Here is a 13,493-nt window from a genome sequence, read left to right on the forward strand (position 1 = left end):
TCTGTTCTGGAAACTGCTCAGAAACCCCCTTATTGTCAATATACATAGGAAAGCCATCCATCCTCTGAATGCTCTAGGTCTCTAGTTTGTGGCTGTAAAGTGTCATGAGGCTGTGATTATCTTAGAGGTCCCACAGGTCATTTTATACAGTGAGGTCAAGTTTCAAAAAATGTTCTCACTACAATGAAATGGCTACTATGGGGAATAACATCATCACACATGAATACATTTGGGCTCATTGGATCCACAAGAGTCTCAGCTTTACAGTGATACCAAATTTATGTAATTCCAAGACTGTTTAGGGGCCCCAGTATGCAGAAATATTCAAACACACCATTTTAGAATACACGAAAATAACACATTTGTACTACATTAAAAAAAAACTGCATGTGATTATCATAAAGTGGGCATGTCTGTAAAGGGGAGTCTGGTGGGTACCCATAGAACCCATTTTCATTCACATATCTTGAGGTCAGAGGTCAAGGGACCCCTTTGAAAATTGCCATTCTAGTTTTTCCACACCAAAATTTGGACTTACTTTGTAGCATTTTTTAGTGTTCTTCTAGTATGACATGGTTGGTACCAATGGAGTTTTTAGGTTTTTCTAGTTTCATATGATACCTTCACTAGCTCTAAAACCGAACCTGTTACAGCCTACGAAATAAGTAGTAAAGTCTGATGAGGGCACCGACGCCCTCACGGAGTGGAAGAGGTTAATGTGTGAGCAGAATTTTTGTTGTATTTGGTCAAGGTGGAGGTGATTTAAACTACTTTTTAATAAAAGTGGTTGGCAGTTTAGTCTGTAAAGATGTCTGTTTTATAAAGGCATTTCTGTAAATAATTGAGTCCTAAAAAAATATGCTTGCAGTAACTATATTTTACATCAACTTGTTTATAAAATATTGTAGAATTACCAGTATATAAAAGTAGATTTTAGAAAATTCTTGAAACAAGTTTATTCGTGTTAAAGGTGTCCCTGTTCCACTGCATTCAATTCACAACAAGTGGTTGCCACTTCATTGTATAACCTGCATGTTTTATGGTTGAGTAATGAAGTCATTTTGCACCATGTAGCTATATATGCTTACATTAGGGGTGTGTGTGGTGCGGCCCTTTAATCGGTATTTATCCGTTTTTTTCCCCAAACTGACGGCACAGAGATACCACGTGATACCAACGCCGTTTCACTATTGGCTCACAAGCCTTGTTAGAAGTGGGAACCAAACGTCAGATATCTTCCACAGAGATAAACAAAACATTCATTTTGGACCCGTCAACATCCTCGAAATATATGATTAAAGGGACTGTTTGTAACTTTTTAAGCATATAAATGTAGCGGGTCGGCACACAAGCGCGTTCGCATATGCGCGCTCGCGTGTGGCCGGAGCCTCGTCTCCGCTGCCTGCTCACCTTCACTCAGACAGCGCTCGCGTCCTCGCTGTCTCGCTCCACCTCTAGACGTGAACGCGCGCTCACTACACACTGCAGAAGAGTTAGTTTAGCTCTGAGAATATCTAGTGAATGTAGAGTGGACGTTAGTGCAGAAATTAATGCTGCAGCTCCTCCAGACCAACAGAGGTTTTCCGTGTCTTGTGAAGTGACGGGGCTCCTCAACGAGTTACGTTATCGTCTCGTTACCGACCGGGTGCCGGTGTCTTCGGCTGTCAGCTGCGGTCGGGAGGCGATGACGTAACTCGTTGAGGAGCCCCGCTGCTGAAGCCTGCGCTGAGCAGGAAAAGCCAACACTAGGATCAGCATTGATTCATGGAGAGACCTTCGTCTGGTCTGCTAACATTACTGCCAAGCATCTGAAATATAGAGTGAGCTTGTGGTTTTAGCTGACGTGTGTCGCCTCACTGTTTTGAGCGATGCTCGTTCATGTCTATGTAGAGCGAGCAAGTGCGAGCTCGACGCTGACTTTCGTTGATTTCAAGGCCACATGTGTCGCTGTTAAGCAGCATTTCTGAATCTTACAAATAGTCCCTTTAACACTGCTATTTTTTTTTTTTTTTTCAGGAAAAGTAATACTTTTATTTGGCACCTTTCTAAAAGCTCCGTGGATGTATTATTTTTTTGTAATATTCGTTTACATAAAGATGTTATCAATAACACCTTTAAAAACAGTGTGAAATATTCCTACTAAGTTAATACTTTTATTCATTTTATTTATCTTATTTATTTTTATTTTTTTTTAAGAAAGACAGGAAAGGATGAGATAACATGAACATACTAAATTATCAGCATCTAATATTTAAGCTAACATGAAATCTATGGACCTCGTGACGTCACGTCCGGGGGGGAATGCTTGGCACTTCCGGGTGTGTCCGTGCGGAGGAGAGAGGAGAGGCGTTGCTGCGGCGGATCATCAGCATCCAGAGAGATACAAAGAAGACGGCGACAATGGCCGAGATATCACTGTATCTCACTAACGTCAACGTGTCGATAGGACAGAGCATGGAGGTGGAGCAGGTCGGTAAACAGCTCTAGTCACCACATTGTCTCGCTGCTCGTGTTGTTTACTGTAATGTGACTGAATGATGCGCCTGCAGCTTGTTGTCACTTTGTCAGCTGTGTCATGTCGGTTCTGGCTGGTCATGACATATATATGACACTAGAGAGATGGGTCTTTGACAAACTGACCCCTTCATGAAACAGTCCCATCATAACACACACTGTGTCTTTCTGTCTGCTTGTGATGTCTTGTTGTCAGACTCAGAGGAACCCTAATAATAACCCTGCTAGAGGCTTTGAGAGTGTGGAGCTGGGGGAGCTGGACAAGAGAGAGGAGGAAGAGGAGCAGCAGAGGGAGAAGGTCCCCCGCAGGATCATCCATTTCTCCAGCGGGGAGACCATGGAGGAGTACAGCACCGACGAGGAGGAGGGAGAGGACAAGGAGCCGGAGAGGAAGGACCTGCTGTCCTCCCCGGGCGATGCGGTGAGGGTGAGGATTCATGGGGGGGGTACATGGAGCACAAGGAGCTAAATGAGGACAAGGGACATGATGGAGGGAGGGTGATGGGAGCGATAAGGAATCTGTGTTTACTGTAAATGAAAGAGGACCTATTATGCTTTTTTTCCCTTTCCTTTAGTGGGTTATATTGTTTTTTGTGCATGTAAAATGTCTGCAAAGTTACAGAGACGGCGCCCAAAGGGAGTTACTCTCCCCCACAGAAACACTGCTCCTGACCTACCTTGCTTCAAGGAGGAGCTCAAACAGAGCGTGTCAGACAAGAGGGTGAAAAGAGGTGCTGCATCAGCAAAGTAAAGCGTTTTTGTTTTTTTGAAGCATTAAAGCCTGTAAACACGTTCTAGTTAGTAGAAACCCCAAAATACAAGTATGCACCTAACAATAAGCATACATAGGTCCTCTTTAAAGAAGAAGAAGCAAGGAGAGACATAATAAATCTAGTACAAATGTAACAGTGTCCTCTTAACGCACATATTTTTTTTTTTGTGTTGCAGTCCAAGTTGACCTGGGGTCCATACTTCTGGTTTCACATGTGGAAAGCTGCCACGTCCACCATCTCTGGTTTGTCAACAGCATTATTTTACAACCTGATGGACCTCTATGGCCATCTAGCATGATTGTCTATCTTTAATTATCTAACTCAAGTTGTCCTGGTATGCACCAAAGCAGGTTAACTTCAGAGGATCTGATCAAAACTTGTACTGACCTACAGTATCAGCTCACTGTAACATTGAGTCATCATTTCTACAGGGTCACAACATGGACAAAATCACCGAGGTTACAATAGAGTGACGACACATGGTGGTGGGCAAAACTCAGGCAGCGCCAACGACGATACTAATTGAAAACTCGCACTGATTGGCCTTGAATCCCCATACAAGACCTCCTGTAGACCAGCAGATATCCTTATTAATATGATATGTGTTTATTATAATCACTTGTTATGAAATGGGTCGATCAGATATAAGTGACTTTGACTTTGGGGACCAGGGTCTGTTTTGGTTCACACTCCCATCGGAGTTTAAGTTACGTGATCCCTCTTGATGGCCGCCGCCGGCCACTTTTTCCTTTGCGATTCCTCAACTGGCATTAGATAAAATTGCGGACTTGGATTTTTGGTCTTTTGATTAGTAGTTTAAATAATTTAATGCTAATCACGACGTCTCCTCTTCCTCGCAAAGACTAACGTTCGTTTGGTACATTAGACCCATGACGGTTCTCCGTTGAATCAGAATCAGAATCGTATTTATTGCCAGGTGTAAGAGGTATACACTAGGAATTTGCTTTGGTTATGTTGGTGCAAGTCAAAACAGTATAATAACAGAAGAATATATAAACGCTAGAATAAAATAATAATAAAAAATTGAAATTCTACTAATATACAATATACAACATAAGTTATAAACAAAAATAAACATGATAAAAACAGATAGTGCAAATATTCCAGGAGTGCAAACAATCAGGTATCAGAGGGAGGGAGAGGGATACAGTAGGGGGTGGTATTGAGAATAGCTGCCTAGCAAACAGCAGCATGCTAACGGTAGCGGTTATCCCTCAGTCGGAAACGTAACACCAAAAGTCAATATAATATTGCAGATATGTCCAATTGAAAATTTGTCCAGCATGATAATTATATTACAAATAGAAGAAAACATTTTTACCATGTCTTACCATGTCTCCTGGTTTTAAAGCAGGGCATCTAACAAACAGAGAAATCGTAGTTTACCACACTAACAGTCAAATGAATGGTGATTAAAGCTGCGTGTTAATTGCACACACTGCTGCGCACACTGCTAATTAGCTCAGTGTATTATAAATGCAGATAGACCTTATCAGGCATTCATTTATTTACCTCAGTACTTTTTACTCTCTTACTTTTGCAGCAGAAAGAGCCTTAATTTACATCAAATAAATTCTGGACAATATGTCATTGTTTTGTGTTATTAATTGATTTCCAATAAATATATATACACACATTTGCATAAAGCAAGCATATTTGCACACTCCTATGTTGATAAGAGTAATGAACACTTGACAAATCTATCTTCCTTTAAAGTACATTTTGAACAGATAAAAAAATGCGCGAATAATTTGAAATTAATTGCGATTAACTATGGACAATAATGCAAATAATTACGATTAAATATTTTAACCGATTGACAGCCCTTATAATAATTTTTACCAGTGTTTTAAAATTATATATTGAGTTACTGAAGCTGCAGACCTGTCTATATTTTGGAAAACTGTCTAAATTTAGATAAATCTGAATAATTGACGCTGCTCACACTGAACCCAGCATCTGTGAAGTTAGCAGAGGATTGAAATAAGAATATGTAATGTCTTACAAAGATGGTACTTAGTTGTTTTTTTCTTTTTAATTCCACAGAAATATTGCTTAATTCAAAATGGAAAGAATTATCCAAAAAGGGTGCTGCATCATTAGTTGAGGATATTCGATGTAGACTTTAAAGGGACTGTTTGTAACTTTTTAAGCGTATAAATGTAGCGGGTCGCCACACATGCGCGTTAGCATATGCGCGCTCGCGTGTGGCCGGGGCCTCGTCTCCGCTGCCTGCTTACCTTCACTCAGACAGAGCGCGCGTTCTCGCGTACTCGCTCCACCTCTACTAGACGTGAACGCGCGCTCACTCCACACTGCAGAAGAGTTAGTTTAGCTCTGAGAATATCTAGTGAATGCACAGGGGACGTTTGTGCAGAAATAAATGCTGCAGCTCCTCCAGACCAACAGAGGTTTCCCGTGTCTTGTGAAGTGACGGGGCTCCTCCACGTGTTACGTTATCGTCTCGTTACTGACCGGGTGCCGGTGTCTCCCTGCGGCTGCCGGCTGCGGTCGGGAGGCGATAACGTAACTCGTTGAGGAGCCCCGCTGCCTGAGCCTGCGCTGAGGCAGGAAAAGCCAACACTAGGATCAGCAGTGATTCATGGAGAGACCTTCGTCTGGTCAGCTAACATTACTGCCAAACAGCTGAAATATAGAGTGATATTGTGGTTTTAGCTGACGTGTGTCGCCTCACTGTTTTGAGCGATGCTCGTTCATGTCTATGTAGAGCGAGCAAGCGCGAGCTCGACGCTGACTTTCGTTGATTTCAAGGCCACAGGTGTCGCTGTTAACAAGCAATTCTGAAAGTTACAAATAGTCCCTTTAAAGAGATTAAATTTCTCCTTTTTATTTTATTATTTTCCAGCATGTGACTACCTGGGGGAGAGGATGGCCTCCCTCTTTGGGATAACATCAGCCAAATATCAGTACGCCATCGATGAATACTACAGGATGAAGAAAGAGGTATGTTGCACTGAGGTTCTGCAGTTATGAATTATGGTTTTGTTTAGCAGCTGATGCCCGCCCTGCGCCCGGTTCTGCTCCAGGTTTCTTCCCAGTAATCGGGGAGTTTTTCCTGGCCACAGTGCGCTTGGTGGATCCTGTTGGGTCTCAAAACTATGGCGTACAGTCATAGACCTGCTCTACATATAAAGCGTCTTGAGATAACTTCTGTTGTGATTTGACGCTATACAAAAATAAATTGATTTGATTTGATTTGATTTGATTTGATGTAATTCCTTCTGGTGTCTTGCGTGTCAGAGGGAGGAAGAGAAAGAGGAAACCCGCCTGTCAGAAGAAGCGGAACGATCGTTTGACCAGCTGCCGTCTCCGGAAGACGAAGAAGACGAGCCAATCACAATTGCAGACCAGCCGGATGTGGCCGCCGTGGCTCAGCCCGACGTGACCTATCAGATCGAGGATGAAAACCGGGCGTCTTCGAACACCATCAGAGTCCCCGCTATCGTCACGGCGACCTAACCATCACCTAGAAATGGACGTTTGCGCTTTAATGTCTGTCTGTTTGTTCAAGAAGGAACACTGTCTTGTTTCACCAAGCACCGTTTGGTTTGTGTACGACACGGCTTTAGATGGGCAGTGCTGCTGTATTGTGGTTGTTTGGCGAGGACAGTGGTGGTGGAGTTACTCCGCTGACTACTAGGTGTCCCTATGCAACAGTGTAGCAATTGATAAAGTAACTGCTGGATGATGATTATCTTTGCACGGCAGCTGGATTCTCACGGTGTCACAAGATCACGTGAGAATTGCATATCAAACGAAAATCCATCTTTTCAGGCTTCAAGTAATGCATTTGTGTCCAGCAAGCCAGGGCCAACGGACCAATCAGCGTCCTGTGAGGAGCTACTGGCAGCTACGGAGCGGCGACTGTTAGTTCTAAACAACAATGGCAGCTCCTTAAGAGTTTAGCGTCTATGCTTGCAATAGCATCAGTTATATCAGAACCGGAGAGTATTTCTTCATTGAATGAAGAACAAAGAACGACACTGAAAGCTTTTCTTGATGAAAAAGATGTTTTCGCTCTTCCCCCAACTGGCTTCGGCAATAGTTTGATTGACAGCTGGTTCATCCAATCACCTGCTAAACATTTTTCCGAAAGTGTCTGCCCTTTTCCAAACAGTTTCCAATAGAGGCAGAGCGCAACGCGTCATACTCTGAAAACCACGCCCCACCGGAGGGGAAACAATCGGTGCCACAATATGCAACCAGGGGCTGAAACATTAACAAAATGCCTGTAGCTAGCTTAAAACGTTCAGCATGTCAAAAGATTATTTTTGCACCACATGTTTACCAAGGGTGCAGTTGATGACTAAAATGATGGGATGGAATAAGTCAACTGTTAGCGAGCTAATATTAGCTGTGTTAGCAAGCTACTGTAGTTAACTAAGGCACTTGGATCCCACAGTTGTCCCATTCTTCTTGCTGATGCCTCACATCTTATTGCCTGTATCCATCAGTTTTTTGGTTCGGCAGCTTATAAAAACTTAGTTCTGGGATCTTTACCCTGTTGGTAGTCCATCCCAGCACACAGCAGCTTTTAGGCATTTTTCTGTTGTTTGCTAGCAGACAAAAGTGACAAGGAGGCCCCCTTCATGCAATACAAAGTCAATGGAGAGCGATGAATAGTTTTTCCTCTCCAGTGTGGGCTGGACTTAATTGTGCTCTGTCTCTATGACGGCTTCTGTTCTGTGTAACAACAAACCATCTGGTGGGTCGGGGTTAAAGTAATGGAACAACATATTTGGATCTTTTTCAAGTAAAAAATTTGCCTCGGGGCTTTTTAAACTGTACAGGATACGATACCCTCTGTCCTTTACAGTACGACCCTCTCATCAGATGAGGAAAAACATTACCCAAAAAACCCTTTTAACGGGGAAAAAAAATGGAAGAAACCTCAGGAAGAGCAACAGAGGAGGGATCCCTCTTCCAGGGCAGACAGATGTGTAATAGATCATAGATATAGTCTTGTGTACAGAGTAACAACGTAATGAAAATACAACATAGACAATAAAAATGATGCATATCATGTGAAACATATATAAAGAGATGGATCCAGGAGGATGTCAAGCAGCTAGACAGATAGACCCTGAGCAACACGAGCGCCTCTTCACCATGGAAGGTTTTTATTTCACAGTTGCTTTGGTAATGTAAACGTATGTTTCCCATGACAATAAGCCCCTTAATACTGAATGGTAAATGGACTTGCATTTATATAATGCTTTTCTAGTCTTCCAACCACTCAAAGCGCCTTACACTACATGTCAGCATTCACACACACATTCATACACTGATGGCAGAGGCTGCCGTGCAAGGTGCCAACTTTTGCCCATCAGGATGTAATCTAAATACTCATTTACACACCGATGGCTCAGCCTTTGGGAGCAATTTGGGGTTAATCGACCTAATGTGACCCGGAGCAGCCGGGGATCGAACCACCGACGTTCCGATTGGTGGACGACCTGCTCTACCCTCTGAGCCACAGCCGCCGTAGCTGAAGTAAATTGATAGAGGGGCTAAATCTCCTGGAGGACGGAGGTCCAGGGTCCGTCATGTGGAATGAGGCGCCAAGAGAGGCAGAGAGAGTTCCCAGAACGGCTTAATATTATTGTCGTCGGCAGGACTACTAGGCTTAAATTATACATTGAGACTGAGACCGACCCGCCAGCATTTGGGTTTTCAGTTTGGTTTTAAAGGGCTGCACAGAATCAGACTGTCTGATGTCCATAGGGAGGTTATTCCAGAAGAAGGGGGCTCGATAAGAAAAGGCCCTGTGGCCTGCTGACTTCTTTGGATACATTGAGTTCTGTGTGTGTTGTGAAAAAAACATGCAATATGAGTCTGAAAATGTTATATATAATGTGCCAATTTATCTGCCGATGCGTAGTTTTGTTCATATCGTTAGCTCGTTTAGAACGACAGCATTTCCATTTTGGTCAGTTGTTACATTATCCAGCAGCTATTGCATTATCAGTTGCTACAGAATTTGAACGTCTGCTTTGGAGTGAAGGTTACATGTTGCTCCCCTGTGCCTCGGAATCGACCGGACACTGTGCCTAAATCACCAATACAGCCAAGTCAGTGACAGATCTGGACAAAAGCATAATATTTGAAAATGATTTCAAGACGTAAACTATAGCCTTTGATTCAGTGAGTACACACTCATTCAAATATCTGATGCATGTACAACGAGCTGTTTTGTCCAGATCTGGTCAAACTGGTGCATTCATGATACACCTGGCTGCACCAAAGAGCTGGCCATTTTAACACTCCCTCGCATGTTAATTTGCTCTCTGTGTCTTTTTTGTATTAATGCTTGTATTGCACTCGCTGTCTGCGTGGAAACACGGAGCAGATTTAGCCTTGGTTAGCGAATCATCTGTGGAGACCGATTGACCTTTTGTTAAACAATGAAAACGGGTTTAGGTGTTCTATGTTGCTCTTATTATCTGCCTTATCTACTATGGATATAAGCATAGTGGATGTGGCGTGTAAGCCTTCGATAATGGCAGGGAGCATTGTTACACTAAGTCTGTATAAAGACAAACTTACCTTTTTAACTGTTTTTTAGTACGATTTTTGATATTTATGTATTTATTTTACTGAACTGACGGAGCACTTAATTTAAGCATATTTTCTATTGATTTAGTACTGTAACACTGTAATGAACTGTTAATAAAAATCATAGTTATTGTCTTACTTTATACTCTTTGTCTGTTTGTAAAACAAATTTCCAACATTTCCAAATCAATAAGTTGGACAGGTCCAAATGGGAAATCTTTATTATTTTTCTAAGTCAGTGTTGGCGGTTGTGCTGTCTTTGTGTGCTCGTTGGGAGACTCGTAGTGGTTTTCTACAGTGTGAGTGATGTGAGTGATTTTCGTGGTCACTGGTAACAAAGAGCCTGTGTGTTCAGACTGCTCTGAGGTCAGAGACCCCGTCCACTTGCTACACAATGTGTCCATTCTCAGGTCAGAGAGGGTTTCTGTGGTCCAGGACGAACTCCACAGTAGTCACGGCCCTCGCAGCTACTGATACACAGCAGTTAAACACTGCTACACTCACAATCTGGACAACGTAGCAGTATTTAGCTGGTAGGTTTGACAGTGGAATTCACATTAGAATCACTAAGACATTGGTATAGTCATAAACTACTGTTACAGCATTTAACAATGAATATGTTTTTCATAGTACAACATCACTTTTTACTATTGTGACTTCAGTTATCACATCTTAGGTTTCGTAAAAGAAAAATGACTGTTGACTTATACTATATAGACTAATATTTGGAGAGAAAAAAATAGGTGATTAATAAAATAACAATATAATAGAATAAAAGTATACAAATGAAATACAATAGAATAGGTGAATAAAATAAGAATAAAATAGTAAAAATAATAAGTCTTAATCAAATGTCTGGCTTGAATAGGTACGTTTTAATAACATTTTCATCAGCAATTTTACAATTTGGTGGATTTATATGTTCCCCACGACATTCATCTGTCTACGAAATAAAAAATATAGGGTGTTTTCTCTCTCAGTCTCTCCGTCTCTCTTTCTCTCTCTAGGCTGTCCTGTGCCCCCAAAGTAAACTTAACGCCCCGAGCATTTGCCTCCGTCGCCTGCCAGCAACCTGCTCTGAATCATGAACCAAATCCAAACCAAATCACAAACTAAATCTTAGCAGCTGTTTCATGTTGATTTCAGCTGTGTCAGCCCAAAAATAACTGGCTGCGTCCACATTCAATAGACGGTAAAATACGTAGGATTAATCATTTAGGACAGGAAAAGGGCTGGAAGCATTATTAACTTCATAATTAGCAGGTGTAGGAAAGTGGAAGCTCTGCTAGTGCCCCAAATCTATACCAATATAGTTCCTACGCATTTGTTTTCCACATAAAGATACACTGCAGCTTAGTCGAGAAAAGGGCTACGTTCCAGACTGCACACTTTTTCTTTTTACTTTTAGTAGCCTACTACTGCAGCTGTCCTAAAAGGTACGTGTTGCATGCAGTTTGCATACAATTGGGACATACTACTTCATCATAACATTGTACCTTGAACTTTGACCTCATATATCCGCTGCGCAGAGGATTGCGGGTCAGAATAGGTATTTTTTTTTTGCATACTGCATTTGACATACTATGTAGTTGGACTAGGGTTGTCAAAGTTAAGGCGATAATAATGCATTAATGCAAATTTGCCAATAATTTCTTTAACACATGAACGCAACTTGGGATTTTTTAGGCTGTAGCAGGCTCAGTTTTAAAGCTAGAGTGAAAATACTCTGATCATATGAAACTAGAAAACTTAAGGACTCCATTGGTATCAACCATGTCATACTAGCTTGTCGCAAAGGAGGATTAATAACGCTCCAAACTTATGCTAAATTTTGGTGAGGAAAAACCGGCATGGCCATTTTCAAAGGGGTCCCTTGACCTCTGACCTCAAGATATGTGAATGAAAATGGGTTCTATGGGTACCCACGAGTCTCCCCTTTACAGACATGCCCACTTTATGATAATCACATGCAATTTGGGGCAAGTCATAGTCAAGTCAGCACACTGACACACTGACAGCTGTTGTTGCCTGTTGGGCTTAAGTTTACCATGTTATGATTTGAGCATATTTTGTATGCTAAATGCAGTACCTGTGAGGGTTTCTGGACAATATGTGTCATTGTTTTGTGTTGTTAATTGATTTCCAATAATAAATATATACATACATTTACATAAAGCAGCATATTTGCTCACTACCATGTTGATAAGAGTATTAAATAATTGACAAATCTCCCTTTAATGTACATTAATTGCAAATTAATCCCATTTTTTATCTAATCTCTGTTAACTATGGACAATCATGCAATAAATCACGATTAAATATTTTAATCGATTGACAGCCCTAATTGGGTCACACTAAATCTTTTTCTGGCATACTAAGTAGTATAGTGTGGTACTGGAACGCACAGAAGATATTTTCACAACATTCTGCAGTCCCTAGTCAGTCCACTAGAAGGTAGCATTGGATTTAACAGGAGAGACTAACTGGGGTTACTATGGGCCAGTAACGCCATTCAAGTTCAAACTATGTATGTAAATAAACACATTTTGAAGTAAGTTTGTTGAATGGTATTAGGAAAATTGTGCTGAAAATATAATTGGCAAGCTGAAAGTAAATCATATTAAAAGAAATAGTAAAATACAGTAGTTGGAAAAAATATACTAAAAATTCACATTGATCTTTTTTTTCTGTTTAAATTTGGAATCTGATGATGAAGTGCAAACTGAGTGTCAGTCATTGGTCTGTGTAACCACCAGCTGTGCCGCAGCAGAGAGGAAACTGACTTTTACCCCTTTTCTTCCTTCTGGGAGACATGAGACACGCAGCAGTCATCAGGCAATCAGTGATTAAGAGGGAAAACCCAGAGTTGAGAGCTCACAATGCCATTCCTTGTGACTTAGTATTTACTGGTTGCAGCCATGAATATGTGTGTGTGTGCACAAACAGTCGCCTTGTGTGTCCCCGTGATATGCTGCAAAAGGGGTCCGTCCCCAACTTTGCTTCTAACTCTTCGTGTGCCAATCCCCCGCCTTGCGTGTCCACGCGCCGGCCTCGAGCTGTCTGCTGCTTCAAACATACCTGACATTTTTGTGGGCTCTGAGCGGTGGGGGTGGGGACTGGAGGTGCTTTAGTGTTCTTCTGAGGAGACCAGTTTAGCAAGCTTCTGATTTTTTTGTCTAACCACATGCCCTGAAAATATCATACACCACACCTGACTGCCATGTGTGCTGGCTGCTGTCTCCGTTATTAATCGAGGTGTACAGTACATCCCAGTTTGTCTCTAATTATTACTGTACTGTTACAAATACTTAAGGTACACTTTGTGCTGTGGATGCAAAACGCCCTGCACGACAGAAATTCAGTACGTTGTGACACAGAAACACCCAGGTAGGTCACTGGCAACCTCTACAATCTCAACTATCCCTCGAGATTTTTAAAAAGCCAGTGCAGCTGCTCCTCAGTGGTAAAAAGAGACATGTGTATAAATGGAAACAGAGACAGAGGTGATGGGGGTAAAAACACATAAGGACAGTGAGACATATAGAAAGACAGAAGGAGGGGAGGATGATGAGAACAGCAGCAGGCCCTTTGATGTGGGCCTCAGCGGGG

At 41.9% G+C, this 13,493-nt stretch overlaps 1 protein-coding gene across 2 annotated transcripts; it reads left to right on the forward strand.

Moving 5' to 3' along the window:
- The first annotated feature begins 2,305 nt into the window (after positions 1–2,305).
- LOC141756137 (protein FAM177A1-like) lies at positions 2,306–10,024 on the forward strand. Of its 2 annotated transcripts, none has more exons than XM_074615659.1 (5): positions 2,306–2,469; positions 2,711–2,941; positions 3,463–3,529; positions 6,175–6,272; positions 6,570–10,024. In XM_074615659.1, the coding sequence occupies exons 1-5, from the start codon at positions 2,401–2,403 to the stop codon at positions 6,786–6,788; spliced, it is 684 nt and encodes a 227-aa protein (XP_074471760.1). In that variant the 5' UTR covers positions 2,306–2,400; the 3' UTR covers positions 6,789–10,024. The 2 variants fall into 2 exon arrangements, with proteins under 2 accessions (XP_074471760.1, XP_074471761.1); XM_074615660.1 differs by having other exon boundaries at positions 2,711–2,935.
- Positions 10,025–13,493: the final 3,469 nt, after the last annotated feature.

This window comes from Sebastes fasciatus, chromosome 18 (genome assembly GCF_043250625.1).
Source record: "Sebastes fasciatus isolate fSebFas1 chromosome 18, fSebFas1.pri, whole genome shotgun sequence".
NCBI classification, from domain to species: domain Eukaryota; kingdom Metazoa; phylum Chordata; class Actinopteri; order Perciformes; family Sebastidae; genus Sebastes; species Sebastes fasciatus.

Bases quoted from the DNA above. Each gene is read 5' to 3' on its own strand.
- LOC141756137 (XM_074615659.1), top strand. From the start codon at position 2,401: ATGGCCGAGATATCACTGTATCTCACTAACGTCAACGTGTCGATAGGA. The intron at 3,530-6,174 runs GTTTGTCAACAG...ATTATTTTCCAG, and splicing joins TGCCACGTCCACCATCTCTG to CATGTGACTACCTGGGGGAG. The intron at 6,273-6,569 runs GTATGTTGCACT...CTTGCGTGTCAG, and splicing joins ACTACAGGATGAAGAAAGAG to AGGGAGGAAGAGAAAGAGGA.